At 40.8% G+C, this 24,097-nt stretch overlaps 1 protein-coding gene across 3 annotated transcripts in view; it reads left to right on the forward strand.

Annotated features, from left to right (window-relative positions):
• Positions 1–15,648: 15,648 nt before the first annotated feature.
• The window catches only part of FZD6 (frizzled class receptor 6), a 28,531-nt gene continuing 20,082 nt past the window's right edge, over positions 15,649–24,097 (forward strand). The window contains exons 1-2 of one of the 3 annotated variants that reach the window (XM_053977121.1): positions 15,649–15,714; positions 16,209–16,590. In XM_053977121.1, the coding sequence (XP_053833096.1) occupies positions 16,411–16,590 (180 nt within the window). In that variant the 5' untranslated portion in view covers positions 15,649–15,714; positions 16,209–16,410. Of the gene's footprint in view, positions 15,715–15,910; positions 16,049–16,104; positions 16,591–24,097 lie in introns of those variants that run through there. The other 2 variants (XM_053977111.1, XM_053977103.1) reach the window with 2 other exon arrangements.

Here is a 24,097-nt window from a genome sequence, read left to right on the forward strand (position 1 = left end):
AATCTGCATTTTTAGTCATAAAGGGGTTTTGAGTGTGGACATTCAAACCCACACAGAGCTCATTTAAAACACTTACATATTTTAAAACACAAACCCAGACAACTAAAGAAAGTGAGACTAAAGTCTAGTTTTCTACTAAATCTCTTTTCAACTATATATATAGGCTATATGTAGTTAAGTCATACAGTAACATTTTTATATATTAAATGTTCAATTACTTGGTTTTAATTTATTGTCCGTATTGACATAATTTTGGTCTTAAAAATAGTAATTTTCATATTGATTAGCCTTACTTGAAGGTCCTAGTCTTAACTAGTAAGTTATGGCTACTTGATTGTTTTATAAATGCCCCTTCGATTATGTTGAAGTCCAGTCTGACTAGGAAAAAAGTTACCATTAACATTACAAGAAAATAACCACAATTTTTAAAGTCATATTTTTATGTCAATTCAAAAAATTAACTTTCTTTGAGAAGATATAATTAATTCACTGTGCAGAACTTACTTAATACATTGTGAGCATCCTGTACCACAGTATTCCATGATTATAATAAATATATATCTAAAAGGAATATAAATGTTCAGTATAGTGAAGTCTAGGAATTAATTCAATGTATTACTTCTTAATATGGAAGTAATAATATATATTCTCTGTGAGTTTGCATGTTTATGAAGATAAAAGAGGTAAATGTATTTGCCTTCCCTATCAGACATATATATATATATATATATATATATATATCCTTAAAGGGCCTTTTATATATATATATATATATAATATATATATATCCTTAAAGTTTAAAAGAACTACTCAAAACAAGCACACAAGATTAGGATTGTGAACTGAACCCTTATTCTGTATTAGGATCATTTTAATAGCTTGCTGCTTAGGTGTGTGAGTTATTTTCCTTGTTGTACAACAAGTCTATGCAATAGGAATTGTTTATTAATTACTCCAACAAAAAGACAAACTGGAATCCAGAGTTAGAGCCAGAATTTTGCATACCATAACATATTCTAAAAGGATTTACTGGCAGAGAGAGTGCAGTATAAACTTGTATGATACAAGAAAGCTACAGAAAGTGAATAATGATCCTGATGAGTTTAAGGGTAAACAGGATTTTGAAGGAAGGCAAAAGGGAAGGTTTGCTGTGTAAGAAGCTGTTCCAGAGATTTTGGCCTTGGGTGGATACCACATTAGAGTGAGTAGATGCAAGAACAAAGGAGTCCTGGCAGTGAGATTATTTATTAGCTAAGAAATTATTTAGTGGTGATGTGCTGACCAGATGTGTCAGACAGCTTGGGTCACACCACAGAAGGAAGCCCATGAGCTGCATGGCACATGAAGCAGCCCTGGCTCACGCCAGCAGCCATCAGGGAGGCAGCTCTCGAGTCTTGTATTCTCAGCATGAGAGATGACAGGATGGTTTGCAGGAGATGGCCTTGGTACACAATTATCTGGGCAATAGCACAGACCTTTCTTATGATGACCACATCCCCCCCATCAGGGTGGCAGCTGCAAAGTGCTGGATGCTGCCTGCCCTGGACTGCTCATGATAATATTCCTGAGCTACTCCAAGATCCCCTAGACCTGTTTATATCCTGAAACTTAATTTTATGACGTTCAAATATTGGATCCAACTTCTGTGGTAAAAGCCATGTTTAGTAACAAGCAATTTTATACACACTCCTTATGTAGTACATTACTCTTCTTATTCATTGGACATTAGTAACTGAAAAGAAATTACATTATGTCCTAGGTGGCTTCTTAGTGTTTGATGTGCAAACTTCCAGTGACCTTAATAAAACTAAGAGCTTGTTGTGGAGATGTACATCTTGCCTCTGTACACAGATTGGGATATACTTATGTTTACTTTCCTTCTACTAGGGATAACCACAAGTAGAAACAACCAATTTATAAAATAATACCCCACTCTGTATAATTAGGGTGACAGAATCTAGTCTATACCACTTCAGACAATTTAAAGTCCTCATAATAGATTCTCATGTTGGTTGTAGTGGAAGAAGCAAGCCCAAAGAATCATCTGGATATTTTCACTCCAGGTGGCCTTCCTAGAAATGAGGAGTCTTATTTACAGGGTCTGTTCTTTGAGCATCATCTTTCAAATACAAATGGCTCAAAGACATCAACTAAAATAACCATGTTAAAAGACATGGACTTTCAGATAATGAACCTGTGGGCATCTCTGTCTTATATGCCAGGATTTTAAAAATGTAATTTTCCCCAAAAAGACATTATTGCCACATAATTTGTTTGATGTCCCTTGGCTGCACATGAAGATTTCTACAGATACACTGAAACAACATACTTTCTGCTGGAATGATTTGCCAACAGATGGTGAGTTCTTATGATTTATCTAAGTTCAGATTTTAAACAGAAAGGAACTTTGTCATGTTTCCACAATTCCAACACAATATATACATAGGATTTTCCTATATATCTTGATATATCTTCTTCCACTATGTGAGAAATGGAATAATTCAAAAGAAAAAGGATATTGTCCAAAGAAGAGAGAGGATTTACAGTTACAAATTCATCATGAGGCAAATTAATCTTCTCAAAGACTCAGTACAGCTTTATCTTGCACTATTCCTTCATCTTCTCCCTTATGATTCCTTAATGTATTTCTTCATTTCAGCATCACTGTAGGACATTGACTGGAAGACACACAGTTTTACTGTGTAACTGAAATGATTTTGTACTGACATAAACAGGAAATTATAATTATTGTGTAAGCAATATATGAGCACTGCATTAAACATGCATTCTTATTCGTTAAATCACTGAGATTTCACTAAAAAATGGACACAGGTATTTTTGATCTACCTAGTATGTTCATATACATAAATATTTATTTGTGCATGTCTCAGCATGTGTATATTGTAATGTCTTTAGTGTGTACTTCTGCAGTTCAGGCATATTTTTTTGAGAACCTTTAATTTCTGTTTGTAATTCTGATACCCAAGTGTAAAATATTTTGAAATAAAATCTGTTTCACATGCTATATGAAAAGAATGAGCTATATAATTTGTGCACAGAAATGGTTATTTGAAAATTCAGGCTTAGTTTTATTTACAAATATATCTAAATTCAAACTAGACTAACGGGAACATTTTTGTACTCGCTGCAAATTAATGAAGATTGACCTTAAATTTGCAAATGAAAATAAAGAACATTTTTAAAGTGTCTGTTTATTACTCCACTTATTTCACATTTCTGTGTTTATGGTTGGGTTAACTTTTAAAGCTGAGATCAAAGAGGGCAAATGGCTCCCACATCTGCTATCCATGGAATCAGAATATTTCTGTATTTGATGTCCTCAGGTTTTGGCTCATGGACTGTTTGGTCATATGAAAGAAAGCAAAATAAATATATTCCCACAAGAAATTTGTGTATTTGCCAAAGAGGGATTGTGAGGTCAAAATACAGTTGTACCTCTGTAATTATAAATGGGAGAGTTTGTGGTTGCTGTCATGGCTAAAGTGGAAGACACTGGGAATCTGAGACACTTTCTCTACTAAGATGCCATGAGGCAACTATGAGGCAACTAGAATACATAGCTAAAGAAAAGCTCTTATTCCTGCCTGAACTGGAGAGCACAGGATGGAAAAGTAGCTGTGGTGTTGCTTGACCTCTGCCATAGAAATAAACTCATAACTTTTACAGATGATGCTTCTTATTTTTTCCAAAATTGCATGAAATTTTCGATATATTTTTCCTTACTACCAGAAAGGCTATTGCTGAAATATCATCTCCATCCTAATTGTCTGTGCCCTGGGTGTTGCCTGACAAGTTGCTTGTTCTCTTTGATTCCTGGCCAGGATGCTGACACAGCAACTTGTTTGTTTCCTGTGGAAAAGGAAGAATAGTATCAAAGGAACGGTTTTCAGATGTACTAAAAAAGAAGACGGATTTAGGGACACAAGGAAACCATAGTCCAGCAGTCAGGCGTGTAACAGCCCAAGGGAACCCCACAAACGGATGCTTCAAAATCTGGGATCAGACAGTACCTTGCAAGTGGAGCCTTTGAACTCAATACACTGCAGTGTTTCAAAACTAAACCTTCATTGTCCTCAGACCAAGCATCCCTCATTGCACCAGTGCCTTCTCAGGTGCCTCCTTTCCAGACTGGCTCAGTGAAGCATGTGAAAAAGGTGCTAGCAAGAAATAAGATGTACTCTAAGATGCATGAATGCAAGATTTCATTCTGTCCTGCCATCACCCTCCAGTTTTCAAATCTTTCATTCTGATTTTCAAAGGTTTTTTTTCAGGTAGCCCGTGCATACTATCCATAGTTAAAAGCCATTCTTCTACCCTTTGGTAAACTAATGGCAAAGTTGGGTAATTAATATAAGATAAAAAGTGAGCTGGTCCACCAGAAATGACATTGATTGATATATGTCACTTAATCAAGATAAAATCCAAGCTTATTTGCAACAGCTCCTTGCACAGAAAAACTCAGCAAACACTAAAATCTAGGAAATACTGTAATCCTAATGGTAGAACTACGATGTTCATAAGCAAGAATGAAAAAGGGAGAATATAATAGCTTTTCATTTCTTTCTGGAGGACTGAATATCATTTAAATCCTGAGTGCAAAAATTGGGATGCTGCTGTATATCTATCATTCAAGACTGTATAAAACAAGTAGCCTTATGTTGCTGTGGGTTCCTGCTTAGGAAAAAAATGGGATTGAGGGAGAGAGAGAGAGTGGTGTCACAGGGCAAGACTGAGCCATGCTGCCAGTTGTATTAATTAGCTTTGCTTGCACACTCTTGCATTATAATCAGTATTATTCAGCTTTAATTTAATTTCCATTAACCTCTGCAAACATCAAAAACACCCACATGTTTGGATACAGGGAAACATCTGGGGTATTATTGCATGGATAGAAAAAACAGTTTGCTCACAGTCAAAAAGCAGCTTAAGAAAAGGCACCATAGCTAAGCAGCAGCCTATTCTTTATCAGCTATGAAGAGCTGTCAAATACAAAAGGCATGAAATTATTCACGTTCATCTGTATCTGGTTTTACCAGGGAATTAAATATTGGGGTTGGTCATTCAAGACAGGTAGAACTTTCCAGGTCACACAGTAAATGGCTTAATGTTCAGTTTGCCTGACTCAAGGACTGATTTGAACCTAAAACACTGGGCATTGTGGCCTGTTCAAGTCCCTAAACCAGCCCTTCTGGAGTGTAGTAGCATTTCCTTTGCCCTCAAATTAGTTCCCTCCTAGAAATTTTTTTCCATTTTATTATTTTCCACTTTACTATTAATACGACATATTTTTTTGAAGCACATTATTAGACACGTTATTATATTATTAAGAGCATAATTTTACCAATTCAGACATGGGCCTGAAAACTAAAGCTCATGATCACAACTGCCAAGCACAGGGGCAAAATTAATTCTCATTAACTCACTGAACAGATACAACTCCACCCAAGCAGTATCATCACCTCTGGGAACTGTTGAGATGTAAGGAGTTCAATATTAATGTACATGTACAGTGTCCTATGCAAATGATATTCATTATTCATGTTTTTGATTCAAAGCCGTCTTTCAGATGAACTAACATGCTTAAAATCATTGTGGAAGCCAACATTTTATAATCATTCCTGCTCTACCTGGGATTTCATATCTGATAAGGATTTTCTGTCCCTGGTCTGTGCCTGATATCTTTTGACAATTTAGAGGAATAATTAACAAGTATAACAGAATAACTTCCAGAATATACAGTGGTGTATATATATTATATTTTTTTTTCCACCACAAAATTGGTGTCATCATTGCTGCTCATCTGTCTGCATGCTGTCTTTTCTTACAATGTATTGATTACTTGCATCCATGGTGAGAAATAATTTCTTATGCCTTCACCATATAGGTATTTTTAATTTATGTCTAATAAGCTCTTGCTGGTATTTCATGTTACAGATGCATTTTTATCACAGGGTGAATTTATGCTGCCAAATTTCTAGCTCCAGTACCAGCTCCTGGATCCTAGTCCCAGACCATCTGCTCTGCACACATGGCACATGTGCAAGTTCACCTCTGGTGAACACACAGAAACAAAACAACCAGTTCCCTCTGCAATGAAACTATGCTGGTCCAGGACAGCTTCAGTTGCAAATTTATGATCTTATTAGCTCACGATATCCTCATTTATATCTGCTCAGTTCTTTGGACTGTTTCTCTTCCAATTCATGTGGGATTTATCCTACATAGTTGATCAGTCAGTGCCACTCAGATATATTTCTGTGCTCTCAAGAACCTGTTGGAGATTTGCTTGAGTAAGTCCAGGTGACCACTTAAATTTTGACATGTGTAGTATAATAAAATATATCCTGACAGTGCTCTCAGACTGCCTGTGGTACTCTTAGAAAAGTAATAGCACCTTCCACCTCTGCTGGATATTTGTGATATCCTTGAGATCAAAAGAAATAATGATTCCCATCTTCACATGACAGACAAGTTTAAGCTTTGCTTACACCAGAGCAATTCAGTATAATTTTTTTCTACTCTAGCATTTTTTCCCATATATCTAAAACTCAGTGGCAATAGGTCTGTGTGACAGCTTTCTCCTTCCATTAACTGACCATTTTGGTTGCATTTAGCAGAGGTAAGTTCTGATTCAAGAGACACTGATTTTCACCACTACTAAGGCCATTGCATACCACATTGTCTACTTGTTAGCATAAAAACTTGGAAGTGAGTATGGCTTGCACACTCTCTACACTTTATATTGGCATTGTGATATAAAGTAATTTAACTGTGTGCTCAAATCAGTGCATTTGTAGTTTTTCCTATGGTTTTGCTTTTATAAATTTATACATTTTTTATACCAAAAAAATTACTTCGCTGTGTTCATTAGTTAGCCTCTGGCTTCATTCATTCAACATGGATTATGCTGCTGCTGTTCTCGTACAATAGTCCACAATCTAGAAGAAACCATGTTACTTTACTACAAATTAGTATGAAAGTAGAAAGCTCTAGTAATGCAGGTTTGATTTCCTTCCCTTTTTATTGCTTTCAAACTCAGAAACAGGTTAAAACCAGCAGTTCAATTCACACAGCTAGAGCTCCTGAATATAAAGCAACTTTAGATTCTTCCAAATTGGTAGAGATTTGAGAACTTGTTCCTGGCACTCAACAGTTTCACTTACACAGTTCTTGTAAAGCTCAAACAAAAGCTTAGCTAAATTATTCACTTTACTCCCAGGAGCGTAGAAACCTTGTATTTGCTAGTGACTGAGGAAAAGACACCATGCAATTGGCAGAGATGCAGAAACATGTATATTTTGCCAGAAAAGGCACAGAGAGGAGAATGGAACAAGGGAAATATACAAATGATGAAATTATGGGAATGTCAGTCCATTGGATAAAATCATTGTTCTAATTATACCTGTATAAATCAATGAATGCATTAACATTTTTGATATGATAACAGAATTTGTTATTAACTTCTATTAAAATTGTTAGTATCTATTCTTAGGATAAATTACTCCACAACACTTGCTTAAAAAGTTTCATATGAGTTTTTCTAAGGACACTGAAATAATTTGGTGCAAAATATAATGAGGCATGTGTTCATATAATGCAAGTGCAAAGAAGAGAATAGAAAAAAATGCTGTCTTTGTCTGTTATTTAATTTCAGTCCCTTTGCTCAAGAGCAAATAACTGCTTGAGTGGTGAAGAATGAAGTTTCTAAGTACTTATGCTAGCTGTTGTGACATCTGATGCACAAAGAAGAGACAGGACAATTGAATTTATGAAAGATTTATGAATCCAAGGGCCAAACTGACAAATTCTAGTAACATTATCCCAATTGCATTTGCATCAGAAATTGAATTGGGTGAGTTAAACTGATTTTTTACTTTTCTATTGATTTTGATCTACTGACATTTTGAAAGGGTCCTGGAAGCTGTATTACAATATCTTTGGCATGGAATATCTTTATCTTTCTGACCTCTGTAAAGAGGGTTGCCACCTCTGGATGTCCATGCTCCTCTTTACATGGATTGGTTGGCCTGTTCCCTTAAGTGTTGTCAGTATCCTTAAGTCTGGAGTGGCTCCCAGTCATAATCAACCTTTCCATCTTGCTGCACAGCAGACCTATGGCCTCTGCTACTATGTTGGGATTATTTTGCCTTTCTTCATTTTCCACCATGAAAGTATCAGCTCTGCAGAATGATACCACTCTGAAATTAGACGAGACATAGAACATAGTTCCGAACTTACCCCTAAATGCAACCATGAAAAACGATGTTCCAGGAGAATGTGTACTTCCATATCATGATCCAAATTGAACCTTTTGGATGGTTCTTACACTGCCTGAAAGTTTGAGCTAAGGATCATCAGTGCATGAGGTGACAATTGGTGGCATAGGATGATTCACTGTGGTCTTTTGTGCCCATATGGCCCAGCACAGGTAGGAATGCAACTTACTGCAGTGCAGGACTAAAATTAAAGCCCTGAGATGGACTTGGAAAACAGTTCAATACAATAATGAGCAGTTATCCATTGCTAAGTCATTGTCCTCTGCTACTGGAAAGCTCTGAATTGTATCCTGTTGCAGGACAAGGGCATCACATCATGCTCCATGGAAGAGGACATGGACATCTCCATCATTCAAGGGCAGTTTGGGTCCTCAGAGGACAAAGATAATGATGATGATTAGGCTGCTGTTGGCAAGGAAGGTCTGAGAACTTTCCAAAGAATCCTAAGTATATGTTTTTCTCAGAAGGTCTTTAGGATCCAGGAGCTGATGGCATGAATGCCTTTCACTTTCTGTTTGTAATAGGGAATGTTTTATAGATACTTCTCTGCCATATATCCTGTCTGGAAAACAACACCATAGGCCTTTATGACCCAGTGCTCTGAGAAGGGTGGTTTCGGATTCCTGTGTCACAGAGAGGCACAAATCCCACCTGGTATCTCAGGCTTCCCTTTTCTTGTTGCTTATATGCCACATTTTTGCTTTGCTTTGCCATTTTGGATGCTTTGTAAGATCCTTAGCAATTGCCCACAGCTGAGCTTTATAATTTCCATCCCCATCCAGCAAGTAAACTGTCACCCAGCATCCCGTACACTCTTCTCAGAGAAGCAAAGAGCCTCCTGGCCTTCCTCCTCTGCTTCTCATATTTATGCTTTGGAGAATCCTGCCCCTCTGTCCCTGTTGGCTCCTGGCCTTCCTTCTCTATCTGAAGCTTTAATTTCTGACTTCTGGCCTCCTCTTTCACCTTCAAATTAAATACACTCAGTTATATGTCACAAAGTCCAAGAAGGGAAATGAAGGCATAAACATGAAATCAGTATACTTTGTACAAAAGTCATGTAAAAATAAATGAGAGTAGTGGTTAGCCCCTTGTTTGCCTCCTCGTGTCTCAAATTGTCTGCTGCCATAGCTGATGATATCTGTGAATTACTGAAACTCTGGCATGCCAGGTGGGAAGACAAATTTGAATGTTAACTAGATGTAGTCAGAAAAAAAGCATTTTTATGGTTAGACTCAAGGTGATTACTACTGATGCATACTAAAATCTTTCCTATCTCGTTCATTATTGGCTTTGTCTATTTAAATTTTTTTTGCCTGACAATATTCCGTGTTCCACTTGCCGCATCCCTGCAGATGTTCAAGGCCAGGTGGGATGGGGCTCTAGGCAACCTGGTCTATTTGAAAATGTCCCTGCCCATGGCAGGGAAATTGAAATGAGATGATCTTTAAGATCCACTTACAACCCAAACCATTCTATAATTCCATGATTTTATTTTCTGCTATAATTTGTACTTGAGATGCTTTCACACTCACACAGTTGTCTCCATCATCTGACTACAAATGCCTGGATGGAAAGGCTTAGTTTCCAGACATTCACTGGTTATATGATGGTTGATCTCAAACACCAAGGATGAAAAAACACAGAAGGAGACTAAGAAAATGAGGTTTATATAATTTAGAAGTCTTAAAAGTAGTCAGCACTATCTCCCAGGACATGGTATAACTGGTTCCAGAACCCTATTTTGCAAATTCTAATTTAAAACTGTTATGCTGACACAAGTCCTGGAGTGTAGCAGGTTTTATTAACCTGAGAAATTAGTTCTTATGTGGTTATACTTACTATAAGATCTAAAGTGTGACTCATTTTTGTATTGTGCATTGATCTCAGGCAAAAATGTATGTCTCAGCTGAAAACATCCTTAATATTTTGCATGATGTTTCTATTTATAATAGCTTAGGAGAACCTGCAAACAGGCTTAGGAAAAGCATTATTTTTGAGCATTAAAACCATTAATAAAATAAGTTTTTGTTGTCATAAACAGTGACCAAAAAAAGACAGAAAATGACTTGCTGTTCTGTTTGTAAAGATAATGCATACACTGATCATGACACTTTCTAATAACTTTTCTACACATTACCAATAACTTTATTCCACAGGTTTTAAAAGAAATGCTATTAAAGAAATTGAGAAGCAATAATAATGGAAAATTTGTGCTTCTTATCTGAACTTCTTCCTTCAGGTTTTAGCAAATAGTGAATCTGCTCACTCCAGAAATCCCACTGGGAGGAGGTGTTGAGAGGATGTATTTACAGACAGACCTGTTTTATTTTTACAAGGTACTCTGTTATGTAGTTCACCAGAACCTGAGAAATCCCTGCAGTACAGGATTGTTATGATGAGGAGAGATGATACAGTAGCTGGTTAAGGGATGGATATAATTACTAATGTCCTGAAACACTTCTGTGGATGCTCATTAGTCTGCCTTTAACAGGCTGACATGAATCACCTTGTAGCAGGTGCCTCTGAACTTCCAAAGCTATTGTTTTCTTGTATCTCTAGCATGCTCACGTTTCAATAAATATCTTGAACTACCACCTTAAAGAACATCATTTGAAATGTGTGTGAAGTTACTCCTGTGTTGCTGTGAGGAGGATAAAGATGAACACAACACTTTCAAAGTCAAGCAGCAAAAGCTGCCCTTTAATGTTCACAGCCTATTTTTATACAGTTTTCAAAAGCCTTGTGTTTAATCGGTTAGTAACTTTCTTGCCACTTAATTCATTGGTTCATAGGTGCTCGTGTGTGTACGTGCTAAAGCCCTCTTCTTCAACAGATGTTTACATGTTTTCTTCATGGATTCTCACGGGATAAACTTCTTATTTTCACAGGTGTTGGACAGTTTTCATGAGCAATGGCTGATGTGCTTGCAGGCTCTTATGGGACAGGCTAGCTGTTAGCTATACTTAACTGAAGTAACAAGGCCTGAATCATGGTCTTACAAGGCCTTTCTTTTGTAAGGTTTTACCTATGTGTGACACTCCTGCTTTGATAATTGCACTTTGTATTGAAATGGACAGTTCACCTCTAATTAATGGGTCAATGTTTTGGAGGGAGTAAAACCCAAAGCTACAATATACCTCTTAAACCAGGATTTTCTGCTTTGCTGTCAGAATCATCTATACCTTGCCTGTCCACTCTAACAGATTGCTTGTTTTGTATCAGTCTTTTCCATAGGACTTATGCTCTGAAACACAGATTTCTTTTCCCTAGCCTGTGTGCCATTGTCTGAGGTGAGTCCCACTCCAGCCACAGAAACAATGGGACAAGAGGGGCTCTGTCAAGAAAAACGCTTACTGCTGCTGCTACTGTCACCCACACAGACGGGCTGCAGATTTATCAGGAGTAAAGGCAGCTGCTAAAGGTCCACAAGGAATAAAGTGTCCTTGGCCTTAAACTGTTAGGACAGTTTACTCTTTACAAGCTTACTTCCTGTTTAGTTTGCATTGTGCTTAATATCTGAGGCTAGGTGAGGTAACCTGTTTGGAAAGAAATACTATTAGCATAATCACTGTTTTATTAAAGCAATGCTGTGAAGGCATGCTGTTGTCATTTACAGACAAATGAAAGATGAGATCTTTCTTGAGATCCTTCTTACATCAAAGAAATCAACATCTTCTTGTGTGTGGGTGCCACAACCCACACAGCTGTAATATTTTGAAGGACTAAAGTCTAAATAACATACTTTGTTCAGGGAAGAACATGACATGGGTTCCAAGTACCCAGTAATGTGTTTAATACACAGCAATGCACCAACATTTAGCTTTCTCTATATGATTCCTTCTCTTGTCTTCATTGCTGTAGTGAGTTGAGGGGGGTGAGTTACAGTTTAAAGGCTTTATGGAAGAAAATGTTATAAACAATGTTTTAGCTGACACAGCTGCAATGAGACTGCAGAAGTACTCAGAAGGCACTAACTCATCAATGACTGGATTTTCTAAATAATTGGGAAATTACTGTAAGACATCTTTATGTTCTTCCTCATGAGTTTATGTGTTCAATCACACTGTAGAATTTTGACTTCAGACAAACATTCTGTTCAAAAACTATTACTGTAAACTAAAAAGTATAAATTATGTCAATAACACTGTTTTGTCTAGTTTTTTTAATTTCCAAAATGCATTTGAGAAAAAGACAAGAACTACACTTTGCCATTCTAAGTCTCACAACAGGATTTATTGGTGCCATCTACTGGCTATTTAGTCCTTTTAAATTCTAGCAAATGATGAATAATGTGTTTTAAATGCAGAATAGCAAGAACATTATGAGCCTTATGACTGAATCAGCTAACATAAAACTATGTAATTGGCAAATCTGTAAGATTAAATTACCTTAGGTCAAACTTTGATACAATGTTCCAACAGTGCAATTCAATTATGAAGCTGTTAGATGTGTCAAGAGGAGAAAGCTTGTGTACAAGTACTCGTGTGCAGACTCCAAGCATTACCACCACACACATCCTCCTGTGTGTCAGAGGAAAGCTTCTTCCTGACAACTGCCACTGCTTGAGATCCCTCCTCCATAAAGCATGACCACGTGGGGCACTAACATGTTCACGCAGCAGGTAAACATCATTACCTTGCTGTTTGCCTTTGCTGGAGGGATGTCACCACAAAAAATTGGATGGAGAAAATGGTGCTTTAGCTCATAGCCCACACAAGTTGTGAATGTTTCTGTTGAGGGTGGGTTTAAGCAAGCTGGAGGGAGCATGGGCATGGAGGGGATGGCACAAAGCCTGTTCCGGCACATCCATTGCAAAGATGGTGGGAGCAAGCAGAGCTTGGAAGGGACCTGCTGTGCGTGACTGCTGAATTCCCTTCTTGTTGAAAGACATCTGAAGATGACCTAGGATTTAAATAAAGTTTTAAATAACTTAAACTCTTTGCAGTAAAAATTGCTAAACTATAATTATTTGAGGCAGTGCCAGGTAAGATCAGCAAATCAATATTAACTGGAATGTTAACAATATCTCCACTGCCAGGTAAGAAAAGTATTTACACATCTGAGTAGCTGCATCCCTAACCAGCAATATAGCTGAGCACATGCTTAAAATACTTAATCATACTTAAAGGTGCTTTGCTAGATACCAAAGAGAGTGCTCACATTCCCCACTCTGGTTAGTCAAGACCTTAATAGAGCCAGAAACAAATATATTTAGATCACACTCTGAGAACCAACCTCTGGAATAACTTGCTTAACAACTAGGTTCTGAGCAAAGAAAGTATATTAATAGAGTGACTGAAGAAAGGGTTCATGCTTCCTGTTCTCTGCCTTTTCCTGTCATCCAATGAAAACATGAGTCTTTAGGGAAGGAAAAGAATGTTACTTAACCATATCTGTTTTTCAGAGATTTATGTAATAAAATGCATTCTGATGGAACAAACTAAGCCACGACTTTATATAATGCCTTAGTCAATGGAACTAGAAAGGAAAGAGAGTTCATTAGAAATCTCGTGGAGTGTAAATCTGCACTAAACATGCTTTGTCCCTGCAAGGTTTCAGTGTGTCTGATGTTCCCAGAGCTGAGAGCAACTCTGCAACTTCAGCAAGGGCTGATCAAGAACTTCCCAAGAAGAACTTCTGCAGAAGTGGAGTGGGGAAACTGTCCCTTGCATGCTCCTGGGGCTCTCACTTCCAGACCCCTAGAGTATGTGGCCTCCCAGAGCTCATGAAAAGAAAAATGTAATATTTCTAGGATAGGAAGAGCTACTGAAAGAGACTAGGACAGAAGATAGCTGGAAGATGAGAAATGGAGCAATGACAAAGGATAATGTAGGTGGGGGTTATCATACAGTAAAGTACATTAACTTCCACAACCTGCAAATAACATTTAATTTAGCATCATTTGTTTGTTTGTACAGCAAATTTAATTCCAGCTATCAAGTTACTCCATGTGCTCAAGTGGCAGAGCTATGTGGACATGCAGCAGGTAGGTATAATCCTCCTCATGATTCATAGAGGTGCTAAAATGGTTTGGTGTAAGGGAATCTGGAGGAGTTTTATATTTCTTCAGGGTAAAACAGGCAATGACACACAAAATATCTGCATGAATAGAGAGCTTCTAGATACTTACTGTTTTCTGAATAACCACATGCAAGTTCATGCTCTCCACACACAATTCATGGAAGCTTTCTCTGGATGAATGTGCCAGACTGCACAGACTATCTAGGGGCTCATTAGAAGAGAGGCAGTGCTGCCTGAACATCAGCAACCCATTCCTAAATCTGGTTTGCATGTCTTGGCATCTGGTGTTTCCTGTTCCAGTCCTGGAGCGTGGAGCAACTTGCATGGCTGAACAACAGCCTGAAGAGACCTTGGATGGCTCCATGCTGAGAAATTTGGTCATCTCTGCTTAGTAACCTTCCAAATTTCTATAGTTAGGTCTCATTAGCTCAGGCCTGTGTTTGTCAACACAGTTGAACACTACTGGCCAGCACTTGTCTGGTATGTGTGGTCTCAGCCAGCAGCAGGTATGGGAGCAGTGGGAGGACAGTTCACACATCCTCGAGCTGTGTTTCTGGAAGACAGCTGTAGTCTGAGCACCAAAGTCACCACAATGCTCCTCCTTCACTTGAACAGTCATTTCCCTTTGTTCTCACCACAGCGTCCCTTTCCTCAGCAAATATTTCTGATTACTTCCTTTTCCTTCATTAAATTCAATTGCTGAACATCAATTTCTAATATCAATCTCTTCTTCAGCTATAGCCTCATCTACTGAGTGTCTGCACCTGTCAGGTCCTGAGGATTCGGGCCTTTTGCAGGACGGTGGCAGCTCAGGTGCCAGCAAAAGTGGCAGTGAGGGTAGCAACCAGGGTGGCAGCGAAGGTGACAGTGAAGGTGTCAGTGAAGGTGGCAGCAAGGGTCTCAGCGAAGGTGACAGTGAAGGTGACAGTGAAGGTGGCAGCGCCGGGCAGGCTGCCCTCTGCCGCGGAGCCCTCCCGCTTGGCAGGGGCCGAGGTGCCTTTGGAAACAATCCTCGAGATCGCTTCCAGCGGCGGGACAGGTTCATGGCCAGACACGTTAAATTGCCTTCAGAATTTACACAGTGCATTACAGAGATGTTTACGAAAACCCCAGTGCCGAGTCAGTTTGTAGGGATTTTCACGCCGTTTTCGTCTGTGCTGCAGTCCCGGAGCCCTTCTCAGCCGGGGCTCCCCCGGCAAGCGAGGCGCGCTGGGACAACACGGAGGGCTTCGGGGGCACGGCCGGATGGGTCACTGCCCCTCACAGCCCCGGCCGCGGCCCACGCCCGCCGCCCCCGGCCCCGCCGGGGCGGGAAGGTGCGGCCGCCCCGCCCCGCCCGCCAGACGCCACATCCTGCAGGTGCCGCGGGGCGGCCATCGCGGAGGGGCCGCCGCCGGTGAGTGCGGCGGGCAGCGGGTCGGGCCCCGTCCCGTCTCGTCCCGGGGAGCAGCGACTCCAACTCAGAGAGTTGCCGCGGGGTGGCCACCGGGAGGCGGGTCCCGGTGAGCGGGCGGCGGGGGCGCGGCCCGGGCGTGGCGGGGATGCGGCGCCGGGGCCGCGCCAGGCGAGCCCCGGGTCCTGGGCCGACTGCACTGCCGAGCCCGCGGGCGCCGCTTCCCAGGGCGGGGCTGGGAACGGAGCGTTGGGAGCGGCGGCAGCTCCGGGGCCCGGGCGGGAGCGGGAGACGGAGTTCCCGGAGCGCGGCTGCGCCGAGCCCCGGCCCCGGCGGGGTGTGTGGGGTCGGGGAGGGGCCGCGGGGGGCACCCGGCCCGGCCGGAGCCGCCCTCTCGCCTGCAGGCCGGCCGGGAGGCCGAGCTCGGCCTTCGCACGGGTGGTCGCGGTCGGGTTGTTTCTGCTGTTCACTTCTCTGTCCCGTCTTTGCACGTACAGGCTCGAAGAAGAAGGGATTTAGTCAAGTCGCGCTCAGCTGAAATGGGGCAATAGCTAAAGCAGCTCTGAGGAGTCTGATTGTGTGCCTTAACTGCCTTGCGCTGGAGCTAGCAGAGGAAGATGCATGTTTTTATCCTTGTGCAACGCCGATCTGTCTAACTACTGAACGGAGCGATGTGCTGAAGTTGGAGATCCTGACAAAATGGAAGTGCTTGTGTTCTCTGCGACGTGCAGTTTACTTCTAGCTCTGGTGCAAGGGCACAGCTTATTCACATGTGAGCCAATTACTATTTCCAGATGTTCAGGAATGCCTTACAATATGACTTTTTTCCCAAACCTCATGGGACACTATGATCAGGACACGGCTGCTCGCAAAATGGATGTAAGTTTCTCATCCCTCCACCCCCCACCCCCCCCAATATGTAACAAATTTGTCATTAAGAAATTATTTGGGATACCTGTTGCACTGAATGACAAGACTGATAATGTTTAGTGAGTAGATGTGTCTTCAAACAGAGTTTTCTAGAGCTCCTTGTAAAGCACTATAAAAGGGAGCTACCAACTTCCTCCCTCCACCCTGCCTTGGATCCTGTATTAGAGTGGAAGAGGAATGGGAGTAGCACAGCAATGTGGCTATTCTGAGCTTTTTGGCAGAGTTGATCTCTTATAGCTCAGGCACCTTACTGTTATACAGAACAATTGTTGAAATTCTCAGGGGGAATAGTTTATGATATCCTGGCCTGCCTGAACTCTGTGCAAAAATCATATTTAGAAGATGCTCTTTGCTCCTCTCTCACCTTACATCTACTAAATAGAATCGCCTGAAGTTATTCTTAGCTCTATCTCCATTGTGGCTTTTGCATTCTGTTGTCTTCTAACTGGATGCTGAAACTTCTCACTGAAAGTGCAACTTTACTATTTTAAACTGAAAATAAGCACTTTTCTTACCTGAACTGACTGTAAGTGTGGCTCCCCTGGGAATATGCCACGTTGTGGAAAGGCTTTGCCCATAGCAATACCAGTAAAGGGCGAGAACCTCTCTGGGTGAGAGGCTTGTAAAACAAGTTTTAAACCTGTTTTAATAATGGCTTTTCAGTGCTAAGAGAAGGGGGAAAATCTTAATACAGGTCTTGAAAAGCTCAGTGTCTTGTGCTATGCAGAGAGTGAAACAGAAGTGAGGTGAATATTAAGTTTCTGTTTTAAAAAAAAATTATATGTGGTGTTGGAGGTAATGCTACTAAATTCTTATTTGCATACTGTTTACTGAGCTTGGAGGAGGAGCTTGGTTCAGTTGCTGAAACATGTTTTGAGTGTTGCTTGGGATAATCACAATTCCCTGTTTGGCTGCCAGTTGCCAGCCTGGAATAGCACAGGCTTTGGTCTCACATTGGCTTTGTCAGCCCGGTGTAGATGTGTGAGAAATTCTGGTATCAAATGTTAAGCCATCTGTATGCAAGCAACTGAATTCGGTTGCAGATCTCTGACAAATTGAGGGCTTTTTGGTTGGAAAGCAGGCTGTAGGCTTCATCTGTGAGCTGTGCAGTGCTTCTCTAGCCATCACTTTTCAGGAATGCTTCCTGCAGTGTCTGCCACTTTATCTCCTCAGGTACGCTGCTGCTTCTGACTTGGTGTGTGTTAACTGCAGCCGTTGAGCCAGCGCGTGTCAGTATTTGTGCCTTCCAGTCATGCTGCTGTTAGGGCAGAGAGACCACAGAGCCATTTTTATTAGGTTGCTATTGACTGACTTTTCTCAACTGTCAGTAACTTGTGCCTAGTGCATGTGTGGAGGGAGTTCCTCCTGGAAAGTATTCATGGCTTGCCTTACATATAACTACCTACCTTCTTGTATAGCTATTTCATTAAAAATTGTGTGGTAGTGAGAGGTTTTCTTGTTTTCCTCTTTTTCCATCCTGTCACCCTTATAACCTGACTACTAGTGTTGGATTGCTACTCAGCCAACTGGCTGGGTGGCTGCAGGGAGCAACAGTGTCTATTAGGATTTAATTTGCCTGCCCTCTTTGATTTGCTTCCTAGTCTCCTGTCATTCCCACTGCCTGGCCTCTAATTTGATATTCCTAACTACTGTGCTGCTGTGCAGACATTTCTGAACTGACTCTTGAGTGGTGGTCTGCCTGCCTTTATTGTGGTCCAGCAGTGATGACGGATTACTTGGTCAAAGTGAATTTTTAAGACAGCTGCTTTACAGGTGAAAAGGTCTGGAAAAGGTCTGTGCTCCCATTCTGTATGAAGTTCACGTTGAATCCGCTGCTAGTGGTTAGATTTGGAATTAATATGGTAAAAGCTTACCGGGCTTCATTGCTGGGCCTTCTTTCTGAGAGGGACCAGTATGGACCAGTGTCACATATTTTGATGTCATTCTTCATGTCATTCAGTAATAGCACCACTTTGTCCATAGTTGATTGCAACAGAGAATCTTCTCAGGATTGTCAAAGGGTTCTGCTTTTCAGGGGACTTGGTGTTGCAGCAGGGGAGGAGGAGTCGCTCACTTCTGCAATAGTAATTTCAGTTTGCAGCCATAATGAGGCAGCGGGCTAGGAGGTGAAAGAGACTCCTCTTGAATTTTTTTGTAATTTTCTGTCCGAACTTCATTCATACCAAAGAAAGAATTTTAATGGCATGTTTTCACTCTATTTCTTTTGATCCTCAGTAGGAGTGCTTAAAGGCTTTCTTTGTTAATTCTGTCTTGCTCTTCCCCCTCCCCGTGCCTGTTCTCAAAATTGGGCATGAGATTTACATCTTTGCATGTAAGGTCTCACAGGGTTTTGAGGTTGAGGCCTGCAGTATTTTGCTTCCTGTATCATAACTGACTTTGAGTAAGATGCTTGATCATATAATTCTAAGGATCAAGGTAGAGACTTACAGAAATTTTTTTTTTTTTTTTTTTTGTGCAGAGAAAGCCCTGATGTTAATCCAGTTTTATGTTTCTATCCCCTCTAAGACTCCTTGGGGAGTGTTTACTCCCCAAAAGAACCAAGATTTGTCAAGGGGGCAAGTCTCACCTCAAGGTGAAGTTCACTCTCCAAAACAGTGGTAGCTCACAATGCCCCACTCTGAAGGCTCTACAGGTGTGTTCTGCTGTAAGGGAGTGTTGTATAGCCAGAAGAGCTGTGCTGGGAATCTTTCAAATTGGTATTTCTGGATGATGTCTTCATCTTCCAGAAGAGGATGATGTGGAGCTACTGTCTCAGGTAGTGGTTGTCTTCCAGGAAAGCAGCTGATACATGTCTTGCAATTCTGCCTCACATATCAGCTGTTCATAATGATGTGCTATAAACCAGAACACTGAAGCACTAGAGCAGGAAGATGACTAACTCAGTCCCAGGGCCTCTGTTATGGATGTTCTGGGTAGTGAGGATAGTCCTCTGGGATCTTGTTTTCTGCAGTGCAAGATGTGTAGTTTCCAGTTGCTCCCTCTATTCACATATTTATTTATTTAGTTTAATTTTGAGCTTTCAACTTGACAGACTGAGTTTTGGCTTCTTCAGTTTTACTTTATATTTGGATTCGTTTTGTTTACACAACAAATGGTGGCTTTAGGAAAATAAAACCACATGGTTTTATGGTGTGAAGTTTTGTGCATGTTTGCTAAACAGCTGCATGACTGTGGAATCTGATTATTTACAGATGCCTACAATCTCTATATCTCAAAGCAGTTTATCAGTAACCGTTCTTGTTACTACTAGTTCAGATTGGGAGGTGGAAGATCTAGGGGTTTGTCTGATGAGGAGAATAAGTGGACATAACAGAAGGTCTGGTTCATTACAGCTGTACTTAAATAGGTGTAACTCCCCCTCGTGGTCATCCACAAAAACAAGTCACTTCTAATTCCAAAGTAGTTCCTAATTTAACTATCCTGGAATATAAATAGGTTGTCAGCTGAAGGCATTATTCCATCAAGGCAGAGAGTTACTGTGTTGTAACTTACATTCATATCTCTTAATCTGTTCTGCTGCAGTTCTGGAATGTGTCCACAGGAGACAAACCCTTAAGACTTCCTGATGTGGGCAAGATCCAGGTCTGTAGAAGTACAAAGGGAAAAGGCTTGCCAGTGAGCTTTTAGAGCAGACTATAGAAAACACTGGAAAATGTTGCACAGAGAACAATTAAGTACCTCAGAGAGACTGAAAAAATGATTCAGTAGTGAGTTTTCCATTCACTTCTGAGTCCATGGCCGTGTGCCAGAATATGTGTGTGCATGTCTATGGAGGGTTAAGTGCAGCTGGCTGCAGCAGTGACAGAAATTGTGTGAGAACTGGGGTCAGTTTAAACAAAGACATTTAGAGGGGGTTAAAAAGCACCTTCAAAAGTTTAACACTAAAGTTGCATCAGTTAAAATTTGTAATGTAATGGCTTCATTTGCTTCCACTAAATCCAAATTTACAGTTAATTCAATATAATGATACTTATAAAAGCCTGCAAACCTGGTGAATGCAAGCTGAAATTGGTAAATGTGTGTGTGTATACACACAGGGAGGAAAAAGCTGTCTACCAGTGTAGGCTGGGAGTTTTGGGGAAATAAGTGCTGTTTTGTGAAAAAGCTACTACTGAGGTAGCCTACAAAGTAGCACAGGTGTGAATTTACTTAATCTCTAGAGACAGCTGTCTTTGCTTCTTGCTTGTACTCCACATGAGCAGTGTAATATATGAACCACTAGTACTTAAAACTTGAAGCTTAAATCTCAGCATCTTTTAAGAAAACAGTCAATATTCTTGATCTGCTTGGAGTTATGTTTTGTCCCTGGTGCTGCCTCAGACCCTAAAGTGGATAAATGTGTGCAGAGGTGTGGACATTGATCCAATGGAACAAACACAAAGGAGTCTTTAATTCATATTTTGTTAGTAACATTTTTGTTGTCTCTTTACCTTGGTACTAAAGAGCAGGGAAGGCTTTTGTAAAAAGTGATAAATTTAGAAGATCATGTGTTACTGTTTACAAACTAAGGTAACTTTTCTAGCTTCTCAGAATGTAGTGGATGTCACAAAAGATTGTGGTGATGAAACAGCTAAATTGATGCTTGTTAAATGAAAGTTGGCAGATGTCTTTTTTATACATACTTCATATGGATCAAAGGAAATACAAGGCAGTGCACCTGACTTCTCTGCTGGTTATGTCTCAAGAAATATGGAATAGTTGGACATGAGTAATTCTTTTGAGCATCACCATGGAAGGTGCGGAAAAGCATTGACTAAGGGTTTAAAAATGTGAATTATCTGTGTAATTTTATAAAATAACATAAAAATTTGGGATATGTGTTCATTTGTTGTGCTCTCTTGCTCTCGGGTATTCCAAAGAAACACACATCATGTTTAGTTCATAGAGTGGTGCTTATAGCAACATTCATAAACCATTTTTGCTGATTCCTATGGGTACAGTAAATTACAAAAAGTGTTTGTTACCTGTAGTACTGAGGCCCTTCAAGTGTGATTGGCTTGTGCAGATTGACTGAAAGCAGACAGGTGAATGTGTGCAATCCCATTACCCTGCCTTTAAACCTATCAGTCGTCTGCAAAATCTGCTGCTGGTTTCTCTGAGCAGCAGGACTTGCCCACTTGATAATGTGAATAGCACTGCCTTGCTCTTTGTTCTGCAAGGATGCTTTTCAGAATGTATGGGGGTCCAAACTACTGCATGCTTGGAAAAAAGATGGTGGCTGGAGTTCTTGGAGATGGTGTTGACAGTATGATTCCAACAGCCTCCTCTTTATCCATCTTCAGAGGCTATGTCTACACTAGCAAGTAATTTGGTGTTACAGGAGTGGATCACTAGGTGAAGTTGTCAGCACACTTCTTACGTGTCTGCTGCCTGAGACAGAGGAGTTCTACCCTGGGTGAGATTTTGGCCAGTCTCACTGTGCATGAGGTCTGAAGCTGACCTATGGAAGGCTGTCTCCAGATCTTGCAGATCTTTGTGAACAGCAGACTTCTGAGAAATACCATGGTATCTTGTTGTTTGTCTCCTGCAGATGTCTGTCCCTTCTGCAGTTAATGTTCCCTGGTTAATGTTCAAGTGTAGCTGCAAGCTGTTGTGGTTCCTTAGTCCTGCTGTGCAGCCTTGTCTCCAACTCCCTCTTCTCCACGCTCAAATCTGCAATTACTGGCTAAAACAGGGCAGTGATGGACTTAGTCCTGTGGCTGTAGCCTACTCCTAGAGGACACCTGTGGATGAACAAAACAGCTTCCCTGAAACTATTTATATAGAGAATGAAAACAGGAACAGAGCTACTGAGTTTGTAACTACTTTGCCTTCACTGATCGGCAGTTAGGGCCTGGGAGCTGAGCTGTCTGCTGAGAACACGTCATCCTTGGAGTTGGGGAGAGTCAGCAGTGGGTACAAAGCTTTGAGACAGATGCAATTTCCATATTGTTTTAGTGTTTTTATGGAAGTGGCTGCTGCCCAGTTGAACCTTGTGAACTTTACCTGGTCATTAGTAAAACCTAGCATTAGATTAGGTAGGATAGGTCTGCTGAGGGTGATGTGGTGACCATGATTTTGGAGGTCATCTTCACATATCTTTCTTTGAATAGTAGGCAAGTAGGACAAAATTGTATATTGTTACGTGCTGGTGGTCCACACTGTTTGCCCTCTGCTGTCTGTGAGCTGTCAAACGGTGTGGGATCAAAAACTGGGTGACAACTCACACCCAGTGCATTGGCCCACAGCAGCTCTGGAAATAGCAACTGGATAGTCTTGAAGGATTTGGTGAACCAAGGTACATTGTGGGACATATTTGCAAGGCTCCTGATGTTTGTCATCTACAAATCTAGCCTAAGAATGGCAGAGGATCCTGATGTCTTTCTGAAGCGAGCTTTGTGGTATTGGGGTGTGAGATGCTCTTTGTCCACAGTGTTGCATGGGTCAGGAGGCTGGATGGAGCTTGGGCCCTTGTTTTGTGCTGGTGGAGGTGGAATGCAGGCTTAGTTTTGCATTTGCAGGATGGATGTTCAGGGTGACAGCTTGGCTACAAGATGTTACCTATGCCTTCATTGAAATAGACCATAAAAAGCAATTGGTCCAGAAAATAACCACATTGCATGGCAAATATGGTCAAATGTCCATGGTTTCTTTTCTAGTTTGACAGTGCAGTGATTAAAGCTGACAGTTTCTAAAACTACTATTGTGTCATCTTAGTTCTTTACTGTATTCCAAAGGAGATGGTGGGAGTAGCTGCACCACAAAATTTGCTGCCTTTTTCTCTCTCTCAATGTTGACTGTTGATTCACCAGCCCTTAGGGGCAAACATAGTTCCTTTGTCACATGGTTGCCTTTTTGGGTCTTTTCTGTGTATTTGTGTCCATCTGTGATTGCTGTAACACATTGGTAATTTGCCTGCCAGACTAAAAGATGCATATGTCTGCCCTCTTCTTCTGAGCTGTGTAGTGTAGATGAGTGGAGTCTTGCTTGGTTTCTGCTTAGCTACTGGGTGAGGTGTACAGGGGTGTGTAAGAGCTGTGTAAGTAGCTACTGTAGATGGGTGGAGAGAGGCCTGGATGCTCAGTGTTTGTAGGACAGTAAAAATGTCCTCTTACTGAAGATACCTCTCCTCTAGACAAGAGCTAGGGATCGGGGATTGAAAAAAAAAATTCCACCTTTCCTGTACTTAAATTTCTGGTAGATCAAGTTACTTCAGAGAATAACCACATCCTTCCAAGTTTGGCTCATGCTGTATTCCCCAGAGGGCCTGCTTAACCAGATTTCTTTTGACTCAGTAGCTACAGCCACCAAACACTTAGTGGCCAAACCCTCCACACAGTTGTCCTGCATACAAAATTAAAAGCATTGCTTTTCTGGAGAGGGACTGTACCTATCCAGCCTCATGGTGCCCTAGCAATACCTGTTTGCTAGGATGCCATGTCCCATCTGCATACTG

This window comes from Vidua macroura, chromosome 1, assembly GCF_024509145.1.
Source record: "Vidua macroura isolate BioBank_ID:100142 chromosome 1, ASM2450914v1, whole genome shotgun sequence".
In the NCBI taxonomy this organism is placed as follows: domain Eukaryota; kingdom Metazoa; phylum Chordata; class Aves; order Passeriformes; family Viduidae; genus Vidua; species Vidua macroura.